The 18,468-nt window shown below is 37.2% G+C and overlaps 1 protein-coding gene across 3 annotated transcripts in view; it reads left to right on the forward strand.

Moving 5' to 3' along the window:
• The window catches only part of GPLD1 (glycosylphosphatidylinositol specific phospholipase D1), a 21,907-nt gene continuing 3,439 nt past the window's right edge, over positions 1-18,468 (forward strand). The window contains exons 1-20 of one of the 3 annotated variants that reach the window (XM_053971055.1): positions 1-287; positions 3,131-3,186; positions 3,662-3,740; positions 6,269-6,366; positions 7,180-7,290; positions 7,549-7,597; positions 8,081-8,135; positions 8,771-8,878; positions 9,549-9,576; positions 9,657-9,796; positions 10,723-10,788; positions 11,026-11,149; positions 11,640-11,779; positions 12,777-12,963; positions 13,900-14,010; positions 15,015-15,089; positions 15,549-15,705; positions 17,388-17,529; positions 18,081-18,180; positions 18,274-18,367. In XM_053971055.1, the coding sequence (XP_053827030.1) occupies positions 191-287; positions 3,131-3,186; positions 3,662-3,740; positions 6,269-6,366; positions 7,180-7,290; positions 7,549-7,597; positions 8,081-8,135; positions 8,771-8,878; positions 9,549-9,576; positions 9,657-9,796; positions 10,723-10,788; positions 11,026-11,149; positions 11,640-11,779; positions 12,777-12,963; positions 13,900-14,010; positions 15,015-15,089; positions 15,549-15,705; positions 17,388-17,529; positions 18,081-18,180; positions 18,274-18,367 (2,017 nt within the window). In that variant the 5' untranslated portion in view covers positions 1-190. The remainder of the gene's footprint in view (positions 288-3,130; positions 3,187-3,661; positions 3,741-6,268; positions 6,367-7,179; positions 7,291-7,548; positions 7,598-8,080; positions 8,136-8,770; positions 8,879-9,548; positions 9,577-9,656; positions 9,797-10,722; positions 10,789-11,025; positions 11,150-11,639; positions 11,780-12,776; positions 12,964-13,899; positions 14,011-15,014; positions 15,090-15,548; positions 15,706-17,387; positions 17,530-18,080; positions 18,181-18,273; positions 18,368-18,468) is intronic. The other 2 variants (XM_053971066.1, XM_053971060.1) reach the window with 2 other exon arrangements.

Consider the following 18,468-nt stretch of genomic DNA (forward strand, 5'->3'; position numbering starts at 1 on the left):
TTTTTTATATAAATCACTTTATTTGCAGTTAAAGAAAGCATTGATATAAAATAGCCTTTCAAATTTGGCAGTTGTTTGCTTGCTGTGTCAGCAATATGTGTGAAAGAAAAGGCATGCTCGGTAACCTACATTTCAAAGGTCACAGTGCTACTGCTCCAGGCTTCTGAAATCCACAGTTGGAGCCAGCATCATGGTTGGTCTGAAGATTTGGTCTGTCTCGCTGATTATACTCTACCATTTCTGTCAAAGATGTATTCCATGTGGAATTTCAACACATGTTGAAATAGGTAAGACTTATTCAAAATGGATTTTCTTGTGTTTTGAATTTCTTGTGAAGTAAATTCAGATTCAGCTGGAAAGCAGAGGGAGGAAATAATGTTAAAGTAATGAGCAGTCTACATAATTTTAAAAATATGAATAACAGGATAAATAAGCAGTTTGATCTTGGAGTTTGAATTTTTACTGGTTTTGTAAGTAAAATGCTTGAATTGACTTGGATTGCATATTTTTCCATTTCCTAAGACGCAGGCATTATGCAACTGGAATGTTTTTGTCTGTGAGTCCTATGCAGACAGAGTTTGGTTTGGAGAAAGAAAAGGAGTGCTTTAGGCAAATTGTGGGGTTGTTGTATTTAAATTAAAGAATAACACAAGTCCTTTGTGGAAACCCTGTTTTTAAATCACTCTGTATTAATTATGCCATACCTGCACAAGTAGGTAAAATTCTGTAATGTGTTTCTGTTGTAACTAACATCACAAAAATTTTGTTCTGTGTCTGTTTCTGGTAGGTTGCTCTCTGTAGCCTAGATTTGTAGTGAATGAAGGAGAGAACTGAGTGAACATCAAAATGGAGAAATATTTCTGTTTTGAATTTCTTGTTTGCCTGTGCTATTTTTAAAATCTTGTTTCTTCCGCAGTTTTGTGAGCACAAACACGAACAATGTGAGGTTATTCTGAGTTACTCATAATAATTGACAGTTTAAGTTGTTTGTTCTTCTGGTTTTGTTTCTAAATCCATTGCTCAAACAGATGGTAAAATGTAGGATGTTGCCTTTATTCAGGTAATTTTCTCAGACTTAATGTACTGAATACCATACATGCAACTTTGAACAATGTGAAGACTGGGATTATTCATGGTGTTTGAGACTGGAGTGTGTTTCCTTACTGAGTGTTTTACCCATGGTCAGCATCCTGGAACAATTTGCTTTTCCTAACAATGTGTCAAGAAACCCATAATAATCTGTAGGAGATGTCACACTGCCTGAGGTTAGTGCAAGCTCAGGGCTCTAATTACCGAGCATGAGCTTCTGAGGACTTGAAATAGCAGATTTGCCAGAATAGAGTGTGTTTGAAAAAAAAAAAAAATCTGCAAAGAGATGCTTACAGATCTGTCCCAAAGCAGTCATTTTTTTTCATTTTCTGATCAAGAGAGCATGTTGCAGAAAACTTGTGTTTATATAAAATAAAGATCTTGGTTGTCTGAGGAGTTGTGCGTACACTGAACCATTGGGTTATAGTTTACAAGAAGTTTTATCCATGTGTTGGAAAATTACATTAAACTGTGATCAGCTCTGATGCTGCTAAAATGAGTGCTCTTATTGTTGTTCACATAAAAGTCTATGATGATAAGATGAAAATATTTCCAAAATTCAAATGCAGTACTCCAGGAAAACAAAACCAAACAAACAAAAAGAAAACAAAACAAAAAAACAAACAAAAAAAACCAACCAAACAAAAACCCAAACAACAAACCATAGAAAGGAATTCCTGTCACTCAAAGCCAGCACCAAAGAAATCCTGGACAGAGTTTTGAATGTACTTTTAAAATGGTGAAAAGCTCTGCCAAGCACACTGAACACGATCAGCATTCTGAACAGGCAGTGTCCTGTGCTGTGTCCTACTTGCATGATTGTGCCTGGAGGCAGATCCGAGTGGGGAAGCTCTTCGCCCTAGGGGTTCCGGTCAGACTTGTGAGGCTCTGTTGGACCGTGGGGATCTGGCATAAAATTCCTTGTGAAGGTGGAGTTGTAGAGCCTGGGCCCACTTGAGTAGTGAGAGAAATGCAGGGGAGGTGTGAGGCAGAAAAAGCAAACTGCCAAACTGAGGCTCTCCCACGCTGGAATCAGAGATGTGTGTAGAAATGTCTGATCCTTAAAATTTTAGAGTATTACTTACTATTTTGTTGCTGTTTCTCTTCTGGTGCAAGGCTGGTCTTTAAGGTATCTTATTTGTATAAGGATGATTTAGATTATTGAGTAAAATTCAAAGTGAAAGATCATTCAAACCTCCACAGTTTTGTCTAGATCTTATTCCAGAATAGTAATGAATTGTTTTGGATTTGGTGGGTGGGGGGAGGTTTTTCTTTGTTTGTTTTGTTGTTCGGTTTTTTGGGGCTTTTTTGTGATGTGGTGTATTTGGTAAGGGACAAATTAATCTTTGAAAATAGCTTTAGAGGAGATGTTGAGTATTTTTAGAATAGTGTCAATAGATTATTCCTGGGATCTAATATTAATTAGGAGACCTCATTAAAGAAAAGGATGTAATTTCGTTTCATTCACTTGTTATGCCAGCTAAATAAAGATTTTGGCAGTAAGAATATCTGCCAATTCAGTTAATAAGTAGTGTTATTTACCTTGCTTATTTACCTTTAGATTTTTATTACTTTTCATGCATGTTAAAAATTAATCAAACTGTTAAGCACGCACATTGATTCCCAACATACCTTTTTCACTGTTAAGGGCAACAATGAAGCTTGAGTACAGTACAACTAAAACTTTATGGTCCACGCTTTACATGTGCTGGGTATGGTCTGTCACTTCACTGCTGTGGCTCATTTCTGGACATGGGGAGTTCATTTCCCTGTGATTTCAGCTTGGTTGGTCAGCTTGGGAGCTAGGGATTAGAGAGAGACTGAAGATGTGCCACAGAAAGAGCACTTCCTTACTAACTCCCTAGGTGAGAAAACACACCCTCTCACAGGTAACCAGTTCTGTGAGAAATGGTGTTTCATGCACGTGGTGCTTGGCTTAGGTATGAAAATGTGGTGTCTTCTGGTTCTGCTAGTGATTCTAACAAAACATGGGCCTGGACACAATACCTATAAATCAACACTTCAATATATTGTTTTTCAGCACATAGAGCTCTGGAATTTTTCATTAAGCATGAAGGGAGTGTTAATTATAGACAGGTAGGAAGCATATTATTTCTTAATTTTGTATACCTATCTTCTGAATGTTTTTCTTTCTGTCTTCTTGCCTTTCTTTATTATTCTCAGTATTGTGTGTGTCAATATTGTGCCCAGACTGTATTTTTACCTTTTTTGTTATTAAAAATAATTTGACTCTTTTGGAATATTATTACAGAAATAAAGCAATTATACAAATGTGTGTATATATATACTTTGTGTGGCTTCTTGCATGTTTTCCTATCTTCTTTAGTCATATTCTATGTGAACAGTTGTATTAGAAGAATCAGTAGAGGACTTTGGGAAAGCAGATTTAATGAAACTAATAACAGCAAAATGACAGCAAGGTTTTGTGCACCACATGGTATACCAAGATACTAATTGTATTTTGCTGGCTGTTTAGAATGCTGACAGTAAAATGTAGTTTGTGCTATGCAATAGCATTCTGATTCCTTTCCCCCTCCAATCCTTTCCCCAGTTATTACTAAATCACCAAGATGCTTTTCAGGCTGGAAGCATTTATCCTGATGCCTTTTATCCTCCAATCTGCAAACATGGTAAGAGAAGCTTTATAAGTCCAATGTTATAACAATCACATTTTTATGTGGAAATTTTACAGAGTTTAGTGGGTTGAAAATGATTACGTTGTAAGAAATGAAGTGTGGACAAAAATGCTTTCCTGCAAAAACTATCCACCATTTTTGTTAGAGCCTTTTTATATAACTTCATAATGAAATAATACATTTGAAAGTGTTTTAGAAAGTAACTCTTGGGTAAATTTAATTATTTAATGGGTAGGATAATTTGATAGAAGGATGCTGTTTGACTAAATTAGGTCAGATTACTGAGTACAGAGAGGACAAAATTATGTTTTTTTTATAAATCTTAGGGAAGGCCTAAAGTTATTTCTGTATTTGAAATTACTAGTTTCTATCAGATCAGTCAAAAAGAGGATTAGGACAATCTAAAAATCCCACAGCAGTGAAATAGTGTAGGACTTGGTGGGGGGTGGGTGGGCAAGTGTTAATAACATCCCAGTTTAAAGCCTTTTTTTCCCAGAGTGCAGTCTTTTGACTTTACTCTTCTTGTTAGAAATTAATGTCAGTCTTAATTTTGCTGCTTGCAGATCAAAAGACTGCACTACAAAATTAGCACCCTCTTGCAATAGCTGTAAAAAATATGTCTTGACTTGCAAGTGGTCCCCTGATTTTTCAGCTCTGAAAGGTCAGCTCTTGATCATAATCAGCTTCTTCAGCAACATTAGAGCTATAAAACAGCCAGCTAGGCCTTACTGTAGGATATTTGCTACTGAAAGGGTAAATCTGGATAGTGAGCAGTTAGCAAATGGGATAAAGATCCTATCCTCCAGCTACAAGGTTGTTTAGGCAGATACCAGAGACAGGGCAGTGGTAAGTACTTTGTGTGAGGATATGTGGCCTTACTGGCTTCAATATTGTTGAGATATTACTGGAAGTTTAAAGTATTGGAAGTAGCTTATTTTAGTGGGCCAAGCAAATTCCATGAAATTTGAGGGATAGTTAGGATCTTTGTTTGGTTTAGAGCCAAATCACAGTTGCAACCAAAGTTCTCATTTTTCTCAGAGGTTGTTGATGCTGCCTGTTGGTTATGCCAACTTCAGGCTGCTTGGTTGCTATCCTGATATGCTCAGTTCACATCCAAATCACCTCTCTGTTCTGGCATTTAATACTGGTTTTGTCTTCTGTCACTCATCGGGTCATTTGTTTCGGTTTTCTGCCTGGCGCTTCCAGCTTCTTGTCCCAAACCTCAGTCTTGCTTTCCTAGTTTTCGTGACTGATGTTTTCCTGGGATTTTTTTCGGTTTCTACTTCAGCGTGGTTATATCTATCTACCTCGTTTTTCCCTTCTAACTGTTTTGACCTGTCTTATACCTGGTCAGAGCTTCTCTATCTGCAGTATCCAGTCCTCATTCCTTCACTAACGTTGGAGTCCGTCTTGCCTTAATAGAGTTGGACCACTTGTCAGCAGTTTCCTTAGTCAATATGGAAGAAATAGGTACCTCTTCAGACCTGAGCAGTTTTAACTGAGTGTGACAAGATCAAGACCAAGTCATCCAGACTGACTCTTTGGGCAGGAGACAAGCTTGGATGTAGAAGGCTACTCTGATTTTGCTAAGCAAGTACCATTCTTCTTTTATCTAGTTTAGCTGCACTGTAAAATGTCATGAGGCCAAAAGGTAATTACCCCCCAAGGTCTGCTCTCTCAATGTTTAATCTCCCCTAACATTGTGCAGTTTCACATTGCTGTGTCAACAAACACGCACTCTTCCTCAAAGAGTACTGATGGTCTGAACAATCTCCCTCCTACCTTCTTCCCCCTTCGAGAATTTAACATTGTGTGCTGCTTGATGTCTTTATGTCAACATCCCTTTGCACTTAGCTTTATATAGGTACACAGAAATTTTTAGGCAAGGTCACTGTTAGATCCTACACAATCTGCCTAAATTCAGGTGAGAGTAGGAATTGATTCTTCTAAATGAAACCTATTTTTTCCTGCTTTTCTCCCTTTTTCGCCTCCTACACTGACTGTATCTTGGCTACTTCACCTTCCTGTTGAAAATGCTTGGGGTGGTAATGATGACATAGCCTGCCTCTGCCCTGTGGAAGCTGATACCTGCCAGAAAACATGACATTTTTGAGGTGGCTGCCATTCCCTACAGCTTTTCTGCCGTACAAGTGGATGCATTAATTTAGTCAACAAGTTCTCTGTCAGCTCTCTTTATACTCTCTGCTTGGGAGGTAGCTTTTCATTGTACTGTACCTACTCATAGTCACAGAGAAAAGGAGCAGGCACAAAATTTTCAGATGCTTCAAACCAAAATCATAGAAGGTAAATCTAGTATCTGTTTTGTTAGTATAAATCAGATAAAGTCTCTTTTGGCTCTTTTCATGAGCTGGAGTGCAAAATGTATCATTTGTCTGACATGAAATTGAACAAAAGTCTGTGGGGTTTTTAATGGAGAAAAACCCTTTATTTTTCTTTTTTTTTTTCTATTTCATTTTTCCCCAAAAAATAAATCAAATACTGATATAATTTTATTGCAATAGGAATGTTCCATGATGTGTCTGAAGACACTCACTGGTCACCATTTCTCAAAGCAAGTATTGACTACATCAGAAGGAATTATCCTCAGCCTTGGGAAGAGGTAAGAAAACTGATTAACTTTTGCTTGACTGACTTTGTTTTCAACTCTTTTCTTCACCTTCACTACTTGTAATTTTATCATTTGTGAGGTGTAGAAAAAACCCAACATTTTTATATTAAAGTCTCTGCTTATATTGTAACACTTGAAATCCCGATTTAATCTTTACCACACAAAAAACTTACAGTTTCCATATAAAGTCTGTTAGTTATTTCTACTGTAGTCTGGTGCTTATGATATATTTCAGACGTCCAAACTTTTAAATATAATTGGTGGTCTAGCATTCCTGTGAGATCTGGTTCAGGGTTTGCCATTTGAAAACCTGACACCTTTTAGATTTCTTACTTGTGAAATCCTGGACTTAGTCCAGATTTGCTCTTGTTAATGGTCTGTAAGCTATGTAGGAGGAAATTAAAAACAATTTGTCAAAAGTGAGCATGCAGAGGAATGTATTTCTCTCCTCTGTCTGCCTACATAACAACCATGGTGGCAGAGGGAGTTCAGTCCTTGGAAGTGGAACTGTTTATCCTTGGTCCAGAAAAACAGTTTGGTACACATTTAACTTGAAGTATGCAAATTACCCTCATATCAACCATATAATTCTATGGCCTTTGACTGTATAAACTGCTTAAAGCTTCTCAAGTTACAAAAGTTGACCACAGCATCAAGCAATGAGCAGTCAGCACTTTGTCCTGATAAACTCTTGGACTGTAAGAGCTTCTCACCTGTATCCTTCTTTAATGCATATACAGGAAATGCTAACATTTTCTTAAAGACAGGAGTAAATTGATGGACAAATGGATTGTTGTTGTGTAGGCTACAGAGAAGCTGGTGGCTTTCCTGTTTGGAATTGCTTCACATATGGTGGCAGATGTTAGCTGGCATAGCCTGGGCATCGACCAAGGATTTCTAAAGGCCATGGGAGAAGTAAGCCTATATTATTTTATTTATTCATACAACTGAATTGATTGGAATGGATAGTTTTGCTTTGGACTGTGGTGGGGAGGAAAGAGAAAAGCTGGAGCCCTGTTTCAGGAAGATTTTTGGAGAGACACAATGTCACAAAACTTCATAAGAGTGAAGTTGGTCAGGTTTGGGACCTGTAAATGTTAATGTTGCTTGGAGAGTTTGTTTTTGCTCATATGAAAAGAAATAGGCAGTTCTCTTGTTTTTCTCTTCCTCCAGATTGATTTTCATGGTTCATACTCAGAAGCTCACAGTGTTGGAGATTTTGGTAATGTTTATGTTTGCCAGTCATAGATCCTTGTATTGGAATAAGTCCTCTTCAAAACCATGGTGGTTGATTCTGGCTCTTGTCCTGTGCAATGCAGGAGTTAAGGATGGCACATGGACGCTGTATTCTTGCCCTCCCCCATGGCTTGCAAAGCCCTGCTGTACCTGTCCTCAGGTTTCAGGAGATGTGATAAGGCATATGGACATTTGGATTGAAGCCAAAATGCAGACCAAAGGATGCTAAGATATGGATGGAGTCACTACTGTGATTTTAAATTGTAAATTATTTTCCGGAGGTATAAAATGTGCAGCATACTTTCAGATGAACCATTTGTGTATTCTAAATGTATAGCTGGAAGATATGCCATATAAATGCATATAGAAGAGCCATACATTGCTTAATGAACACTGTTACCCATGACAGATACTTAACAGGTTTTGTTGGTTGGGCTGTGTGGGTTTTTTTTCATTCTTTCATCCTCAGGAGGAGATGTAGTGAGTCAGTTTGAGCTGGACTTCAGTTACCTGGCATCGAGTTGGTAAGATAATGAGGTTGCCTTCTTTAATATTTAATATGTTTTTTGTATAATCATATTTAATAAAATTACATATGATATCACATAATTCCGTACTAATCTGTTTTTTAAAAATGCTGTCCTTTATTTTTCTTTCAAAAAAACTCATTGCAACTCTTTTAAATGTTATGAGTTTGGTATTCCTTATATGCATACTTACTGTTCCCTGACATAAAAACTGGAAGGACAGAAGAGAGTTTTATGTATAGGAACACAGCAAAAAAAGATTAAATTATTCATGTCTTAAGTTATAAGTAGTTATATGTAAAATAACTAGTGAAAACCTTTTCTGGAATGTCCTAGCAACTAATTAAATAACTCAGTTAAGTGGCAATCTCAGTGAGATATATTTAAAATTTTGGAAGTCGAGGATGTTGAATTCAGTTTTAAAAGCATAAAAATGAGCAGAAGACTTAGATATTGATTTTTTTTTCCCTCACAGTTGCATGTGCAATCCTGGTATTTGTAGATCTTCATGACCTTATGTAGTCTTTTGAAATTTGGAATATTTTATAAGTTATTCTTATTACAAGAACTGCAATATTTTATTGGGTGATGTGGACCATCTATTGTTGTAATACATTCTTTTTTGTTTTTAGGTATGTACCTGTCAAAGACCTAGCTGCTATCTATAAGGAATTTTATGGAAAAGAGATCATAACTGAAAGCACAATTGCTGAATGTACTTATCTGCTGTTTTTTGAACTGTAAGTTGAATATCTCTGCTTGAGCTTCTGTAAGTGAAACATATGTAGGAGAAATATGATAATCATATTTGAAACACCTTATGTAACGAAGACTCCCTCCAAAATCACAGAACATCTGAATTTTTTTAATGACTAGGATTCAAATTTGGACTACATAATGACTGCTAAATTATTACACCACAGATGGTGAATCTTGGCTATTTAATGCATTTATACATTTAACATATTTATGCCTATTTATTTGAGAATAGGCGTGTCTTCAAGCACCATTGCACTGTGGTGAGTTAACAGTATAATTATCATGCACTGAAGGAGTCTCTAGATACATTCCTTATCTACACTTTATGTAGATCCCTTCAAGTCCAAGAATAATTCAGAAAAGACTTTGGATATCTGGCAGTGTCTGCTTTTGAATATCCTGAACAGCTTAGCTTTAGCCTGTATTTCAGTTAATTACCAATAGCCACACAACATTTACAAAAACTGAATCCTTCAAAATTAATGGCAATAAAGTTTATATTGTTTTACATTACAACTTTAAAAATATATTAGCAATCAACACGGAAATGTAATGCCTTGCACAGTATTTACTATATAGGACTTTTGAAAAGAACTATTTAAACTATTGAGTATTAAATTAAGCAAGTTTTATTTCTGATTTTTTTTTCAGGCATGGAGAAAGGCTTCTTGTTGGCAAGGTTGGTTTTCTGTTTTCTTTATAAAAATGATCATGGAGACGATGTGATCCATCTTACTGAGTATGTTGCCTGTCCCTTAGCTTTTTCCAACATTTGCTAGTAAATCTCCATTTCTGGTGGAGAAGTTCCACGAATATTTCCTTGGGGGAGTGGATGACATGGCATTCTGGACCAACAACATTTTTGAGCTGACAAGCCATATGCTAGAGAATGGAACCAGGTATAGTGTATGTCCTGAACTATGAAATGCAGTAGTCAAGTGCTGACATCCACTTAACTGTTCTTCTTAAGGCAGGATCTTTCCTAGAATTGCTTTAGATCCTCACTTGGACAAGGGGATTTCTATGTCTGCCTTTTACCTGGGTGCAGGATTACGCAGGCCTTGCATTTATATTTTTTATGTGTTCATGCTCCTTTGCCCTAGTGTGTCTCTGGCCTGCCTAGGTGATACTTACCAGGGAAAATTTGGGGCATTCTTTTAGACATACTCAAGAGTTTGCTTAAATGTTGCTTAGGCATGCCCTGAAGTTCTGCCTGGACTGGCAATCTGAGTCTGCACATTTTGGCTGCTGCCTTCACTCAGCAAAGATGTCCCTTTTGAGGAGGGGTCAGGTATTACCTTCAGACTCTGAAGGCAAATAGGATTAGAAAGAGTAGGAATATATATTCTAGTGTTTAAGCTCAGGCTTCTACTCACAATTTCATATTGTTATAGAAGTTTAACCTTGTACAGCTCTCTTACAAATACAACCTTTCTTCTTTAGAAGACCAACCGTGGTAATTAATCCATCCATTTATATGGAAAATACCACTATTGCTATTTTGGGAAATTATGCTTGAAATACAGAATAGCACAATCTGTTATGTTCTTTGTAACACTTTGATTAATAGTGCTTTAGATTCATATACATGCATGCTACAATGTTTCCTTCAAGAGCTCTATAAAGACGTGATACACAGAATTGAATCAAGGTCATCAAATAAACATCACAGGGGTTTCTAAGGGTTATGATGATGTTCTGATTTTGTTTTTGTTGAGAAACTGATGACTTCTAACAGAGGAATCAGTAAAGATAAAAGTTGTATTTTTAATTTCATTTCCATTGCGGTAAAATCTTTAAAATGCATTCTCTGTATTTTATTTAGTGACTGCTACTTGCCTGAGAACCCTTTGTTCATAAACTGCACAAAGGCGCAAAAGGACAACCACATGTAAGTACAGCTCTGATGGTTTAAAGCTTCAGTGATGAGAGTCTTCTGCTAATGTGGACAGTGAGCTGCTGAAAATTAGAGATATTTTGGGTAATCTTTTTGTGTATGAATTTGAGATTCTCTTAGCATGAATAACTAAGTTTTATAAAAAGGAACTGTGCAGAACCTAAGAGTGGCTTTTGCCTTGAGTCATTATTTCAGTTATATTAATTCTTATCACTGCCTTCTTTATTTTAGCAGAAACAAACAATCAAAACATGAACATCACAAGAATACAACTTCTTTGCTTACAGAAACACTTGAGAAGAATATAAACTACACGGAGAGAGGAGTTCAATTTGACATACAGCCTTGGGCAACAGTAAGTGAGAAGTAACAGATATGTCAGGTAAAATTCAAATCCATATTGTTTTTGTTTCTATCTGAAATGTTGCATGATGGAGCAGGGTCTCTGGATGGCCTCTGACTTCATGGACATTCCAGTACCATTGTTAATCTATATATGTACATCATAAATACTCAATTTTTAGACTTTGCTTATTGTATAGTGAAGTTAGAACACATCCTGCAATGCCAAAAATGACAAAATATATATTTATTATTTACATTTTACAGACACATGATGGGTTAAGAACTCCCAGCAAAGCATAGCAATGAATGATTAGTAGTGCTCCCTTTAGAGCTTACAGATTTTTGTCTTTCTAAAATGGTGCTTATGATCTGAGTCAGACTCCTCTTAAATGTGGTGATTTCCACCATGGGTGACTTGATTTTTGAGGTGTCCCAATATGTTCTAGAGTTTCAACCTGTGTTTTAACCACTATTGCGTCCATTTATTATTTTTACTTCAGAAATCCCTTCGCTTGATAAGCCATGCTTTTAAAACCAATGTCTGGAAAGCATTACGACCTACACATCAGAAATCTTCTAAGCACATCTCCAAGCCAGCAGCTTCGTATTTTCTGACTTCACCTTATGCAAGGCTCGGATGGTTGGTAACTTTTTTCATCCCACTTTCCTCTTAATTTCTGAAAATTTTGAGTATCTACCAAAATATTATTGTTGGTCCTTTGGATACTCTTCAAAGGTGACAGTGCAACTCAATTAGTGGTACAAATCTGATGGAATGGCTTATATTGTATGTCCAAAACAGCAAGTTAATGCAAAAGATTTTTCTTTCAGATGTTGATCAAGCTCAGAATGGAAGGAACCAACATTAGAACTAACATTGTCTCTAGTTCTGAACAGTAAAGAATAGTTGCTACCCTTTTTTGGTTGTTGGATGATATTTGTGCAAAATTAATCATCTGTCTGATCATGATGACTGATGATGTCTAGCGAGACTTCTTGGAAATACTCTAGACTAGTAGGGAGTTCAAAGATAGATTCAGGACAAAGAGAGGCATATTCTCTCTCCTTGCCAATGAGGGTCTACTTTGACCTGCAACAAGGAAGAGTAATAAAACAAATTTGTATTGCTACTTATCTAACTTCCCTTATTCTCTCTCAAAATTAGGATTTAATTCTTGAGTTTACTTCACACTGGCTAAATTAACGGTAGTTAGTTCTTTCCATGTTCCCTCTCTAAACTCCAGCATGTTACTGAGACCTGTGATCCTTTTGCTTATCTCCTGTTAAGTCCATCGATTAAATCAGATGTTCAGTTTAAAATATATTTAATTTCTTCTTGTTTTTTGTATTCTTTGTCATATGCAAGCAGCACTTTTTCACGCTCCTTGCTCTGATTGCTCTCAGGTGCTCAATATCAGTAAAAAGCAATTCCTACAGATCTCAGATGCATTGATAGAAGATGATTCTTCAAGAAAACACAAATAAATATGTAATATAAAAAAATGCTGTATCAATCTTTAAAAAACAGTATGGGAAAACACAGGTCCTGGTTTATCTGAATTATAGTTTTTTTTTTACCACTAATGTTGTCGTAGTCTGGAAATTAATGCTGATTTTGTTGACTCCCTTGCTGACAGGGCACTGATCTCAGCTGACCTAAACCAGGATGGATATGAAGATCTGATGGCTGGAGCACCAGGGTACAGCACCATGGGCCATGTTCAGATAGGAAGGGTGTATGTGGTCTATGGCAACCAGTCAGGTTTGCCACCAAAGGACATGGATCTGGATGAAAAAGCTGACCAAGTACTACAGGGTCATCAGGTAAGGGGTCAAGGCAAAAATTTGTCCCTTTTTTTTTTTTTTTTTTGCCTGAAAAATGGTGAATTTTGAATGAGCAATGGTATCATTAATGTTTATGAGTATTATTCCTGAAACATTCCTCCTGATGTCATATGATGTCATATGCTTTTCAAGAAAAATAATCATTATTAAAGTCCCAATTGAAGTGATGGTGGTCTGTAGGTTCACTTCCATTACTGTACCAGATAAGTGAGTATTAGACCATAAAGTGCCCTTAAATAAAATTCAGGTTGTGTCTCTGTAAGTCACAGTGTAGTTAATTTAAGAAAATGTTCTGTTTCCTGTCCTTTTTAATCTAAAATTGTTCATTTGATATGTTTTAATTCCTTTGATGCTACATTTCTTCATTAATTGTTAACTTCTTCCCAAATAATTTTGAGTATTGGAAAAAAAAAAAAAAGAGAAAACTCTGATTAGACATGATGGTGGCTGGTTTGTAACCAAGAAGTAAGAGCAAATGACCCTTTTGGGTGTTAAATATGATCCTCTGTAGAAAATACCTTTATTCATAAAGAAGATAATATGGAGAAATGCGATACATTTCCTTTTGTTTCTGTGGTTATGAACTGTGGAGTAACAGCTTCTGTCTTTAGTGATCACTGTTTTAGTGGTTCCCAGTCATAATGATGACAACAGGAAAGACCATAAATTTGACATCAATGGTGCACTGGAATCAGAAGAGGAAATAGCAAAGCAGCACCATATTATATTCAGTTGTCCTTAATTTCAACACAGTTGACTTTGAATTAGTGTGTTGTCATGGGGGTTATTACTTAAAAGATAAAGAATTGTTTGGATAGACTTTTGTCATTTGTTTCCAGTTCTTCCCTCTGCAAATGTACATTTGGTTTTCATGGTTTTGACTGGAAAACATGAGAGCAATCTCTTTTCTTCTAGCCTTCAGGAAGATTTGGTTCTGCCTTGGCAGTCCTGGACTTCAATGAGGATGGAGTGCCAGATCTGGCAATTGGAGCACCTTCTGTGGGATCTCAGTTTCTTACTTACAAAGTAAGCTACAAACATGGGTTTGTTGTTTTTTTAAACTCTCCAAACAGAATGCTTTTATTGATACATATTTTTTTAAACATTTAAATGAAAAAGAGAAATTCTGTTGTTGCTCAAGGTGACATTGTAATTTAAACAGAAGTTTATAACCTTTGTGGGCACTTTGACTAGAGCAATGACAGCTACCTGTATATCTCTTTTAGTGGCCTTTTTGCACATTAGAAATTCAAACCAGATTGCAACTGTGCAGCACTGACATGCTGGAAATATAAGGTCCTATTAATGAAATACAAATGCACCCTTTTTGTTTAGGAGCAGAGAGTGTGGAATGGACCTCATGGGTCAATGAATTTTGTCATATGCTGTCACAAGACCAAGAAATGATATCTAAAATGTGATGTGAACACAGACCCACTTGCTAAAATAATCAAGTTACAGAGGCTTAATGACTTGCAGCTTAACAGATAAGCCTGTATAATGGTCCCTGAGTATTTTTGGGCCATGCAAACTGAGAGGCAAAATGTTTTGATTTAAACTATATCGATTAAGCTTAAAACTCTTCAGAATTTTAGATACTAATTAGCTGTCTAAATAACAATTTAAGTTGTTTTTATTTAGACTCACCACTTGTACATCTGTTGTGCCTGGCACTGTTTGCCATTGCATTAAATAATAATTGTAAAAATTTAAGCCATCTGAACCTGTATATTATGAGTATAAATATACACTATACTGCCCTTGTTCCTTACACACAGTATGATGAAAATGTACTTCTCTACTTTGTTGCTTGGTTACAGCAGTACCCATTACCCATGGATATTCTTAGATTTGGGGTGGGAAAGAAAGCATTATGGGAAAGCTCCGAGAGGGAAAATGAAGGTGTATGAATAGCCCTTTCAGAACTACTTGTTCCACTCCTTGTGATTGACCTTGCATTTAATATTTGATACTGACATGCAGATGCTCTCATGCCTTTTTTTTTTTTTTTTTTTTTTTCTGCTGTTTAGGGTGCTGTATATGTCTACTTTGGAACTGAGGGAAGAGGCTTGGCACCTCAGCCAAACGTTACCATAACTTGTCAGGTATATTGATAATGTAATGTCCTGTTTATACTACCCAGTTAGCCAGGCTAACACAGGGCTACACAGGCAGGAGGTGAGATAAAGGGGAAAAGAGCTTATAGGGTTAAAAAAAGAATGTTAAAATTCAACTTACCATTGCAAGAAAATTTAGACTGATGGGGATGGAGCAAGCAGGTGCTTGGTTAGACTGGTTGTATTTGGGAAAGACATTTATACCCCAGTGCAAGAAGGCAGCAGGGTGACTAGAAGGGTGCATAGCCCTCAAAACAAAAAAAAAAGCCACCAAAAAACCCTGACCCAAACCAAAGAAAAACCCTAAGAAAACAAAATTGAAGCTAGGCAGTGGGAGGGTAATTTGGACAAAAGCAAATTTAGTTCTTTAGAATTAAGTTGCTCTATTCTGCTACAGAATTGATGGTTTCAGTTCTATTTCAGGCTTAAACTCACTGTTTATTGCAGTATTCCTACTGTAATCTTGGTTGGTCCCTCCTGGCAGCTGATGTTGATGGGAATGGAAATGCTGATCTGGTTGTGGGCTCTCCATATGCCCCTGGTGGTGGGAAGCAGAGAGGATTTGTGGTTGCATTTTACTCTAATTTCAACAGGAATCACCAAGGTAATATTTGTTAAGTAAATTAACCCTCCCATACTTTATATGACTGGTAATTTGTTCCTTATTAATCATGGCATAATTCAGGTTTGAAGTAATCTCAGAGGGTGTCCCTCCTACTCAAGCTGTGAAGCCAGACCAAATTGCTCAGGGATTTGTCCAGCTGCATTTAAAACCTCCAGTGGTAGAAATTGCAGAGACACTCTGGGCAATTGTTCTACTTCTTGGCAGTCTTCATAGAGAAAAAAACTCTTGTTACAGCCAGTATGAACCTTTCTTGTTTCAGTTTATGTTCATTGTCTATTGTCCTCCCACCATGCATAGTTACCTTATAGGCACAGAAAGCATGGAACATCCCTACTAAACTTGTTCCGGTTTGTCAACATCTTTCCTACTATGGAACAATGTATTATACGTGTGATCTAGAGAGCAATCACTTCTCTCAGTCTCTTTGCCATGCTCCTGCTTACATAGTCTGAGGCACTGTTGGCTGTCTGCTGTCAGAGCCTCACACTTAACTCTCTGCCCACCAGGATCTCCAGGGCCTTTTCCACACAGCAGCTCCTCAGCCAGTCTGTCCCCAGCTGTATCAGTGCAAAGGCATCTCCTTTCCCAGCGTCAGGCTTTGCATTTGTCCTCACTGAATTTTATGAGGTTCCTGTCAGCCTGTTACTCCAGCCTGCCTGGGTGCTTCTGAATGAGACCTGCAATCTCCTGTTATCTGCCAGCTTCACAAAAGAGCATCTTGTTGCCTTGTCTAAATAATTTATAACAAAGTGTCCAACAGGATGAGTCAAAAAATTGACCCCTGAAGGCACTCCACTTGTTGCAGGCATTCAGAGAACAGCACATGGTTCTCTGCTCTTGTCAGAGGGAAAATCTCTACCAGGTTTTTCCCGTCTGGTTTTCTGTCCATTGAGACTGCAATGTCCCAGCTTGGATGCAAGAACAGTTGTGGGAAACTGGGTTGGAAACCTAGCTAAAGCAATGGATTCAACTATCTATTGTGAGTTCAGGATAGGCTCACTGCTCTTTCTTGGAAAATTGCAAATGTACCTCAACAAATGAATCTTTATCATTCTGTATGTTCCTTCATGTGACTACAGAGGAATGCTACAAGTGAATACAGTTAATGAGTACAGGTGATAAGGTTTCTAGTGAATGAGGGAGGAAATGTCATATATGGAAGTAAATAATAAAGCTTGGGCAGCTTTGTCAGAATCATGTAATTGAGATTTGCAGTAATGCTTAATTGTTGCAGCTTATTCTAATTCATGTAAAATTAGAAACCACAAGAACATGGGTTTCAAAACACTGCTAACTGACATTTTCATAAAACCAAAGCACAGAATGAGTTATTTAAATTATAGCCAGAATGATGTGAAGCTCTCCCACGCAGCACCCTTGAAGAATTACATGTTCTGATAAACAGTAAGTAATTTAGGGCAGGCTCAAGTGGTAACTTCATGTAAGCTATTGGAAGGCTGTGTCTAACGAAAGCTTTCATCAGCCAGTAGAGCTGCAAGGTGATCAAGCAAAGTCAACAACTACTGATGCCATGTCATGGACAGTATAACTTTGCACAGAGAAACTTGTTGTCATAGGATGAATCAGTGGACAATTGCAAATGGGTTTTTCAATGCCAGGGCACACCAAGATTTAACTCATATTTTTTTCTGGTCTCTCAGGACTTCTGTCAGTGCAGGATGCCAACTGGATGGTGCAGGGGGAGGAAAACTATGCTTGGTTTGGATTTTCACTTGCCAGCTGCCAGCTGGAGAATGTGACATTACTGCTGATTGGTAGCCCTACATGGAAGACTTGTTCTAGGTGTGTTGCATGTGACAGCTTCCTGTCTTCTCCACTCTGCTCTACTTCTGCAAGGTTTAAGATTTGCAATGGATTAGAACTTCTAGCTTTTTAGGAAGTTTTCTTTTTGTTCTGCTTAGAATATTTTTATTAAATTAATATTTTTATGTCTTCACCCTTCCTTATGAAGACAAGGATTTTTAGACCCTCTCTAGGGCAGGTCTTTGTTACTTAAAGACACCTAAGAATTTCTTGGGTTTCCATGGGGAGGGAGGAGAGAGGTCACAAAAATGCTGATGGGTAAGTGTGCCTTAAATAACCATATGGATAGCTCTTACTTTGAGATAGCATTTTAAAAAGCAAATTAAACATGAAGATGTATTGGATGATAAAAAAAGTGGATAGACAGACCAAGTCTGCACTCTAAGTATTGTGTAGTTAGTTAGAACAATTATAGGAATTACTAAAGTAGATTTCTAGAACTTGTCAGGCACTATTATTCCAAAGTAAAGGAGGGAACATGTACAATAATATGTTGTTACATACAAACTTACTTTGCATTGTAATTCAAGCTGCAATCCCCTCCTGCCGGATGTCAGACAGAGCGTTGGGAAGGTGTACGGGTATAACCCACCAAGTACAGAGTGCTGGTTTGAGATAACTGGAGACAAGGTAAGGCTGCTTCTTTAGTATGGGACCTTGTGAATAATTTGAAGTGAAATGACATTCTGTAGAAATTACATAGGTGTTTTAAAAATCTAACAGGAGATGGGCAGAATGGGTTTGTCTCTGGCCAGTGGTGTGCTGTCTGTGGCCGGGAACACAAGGAAAGTTTTGGTGGTGGGTGCACCTACTGCAGGTATGTCCTGAAAGTTGCAGACAATTTATGCTTTAGGATGTTGGTTTCTGCATGACTTGAGTAGAGATACAATGTTTAAGGGAAAAGGGACCTTTAAATTT

The sequence above is a fragment of the Vidua macroura genome, chromosome 1, assembly GCF_024509145.1.
Source record: "Vidua macroura isolate BioBank_ID:100142 chromosome 1, ASM2450914v1, whole genome shotgun sequence".
NCBI classification, from domain to species: Eukaryota; Metazoa; Chordata; class Aves; order Passeriformes; family Viduidae; genus Vidua; species Vidua macroura.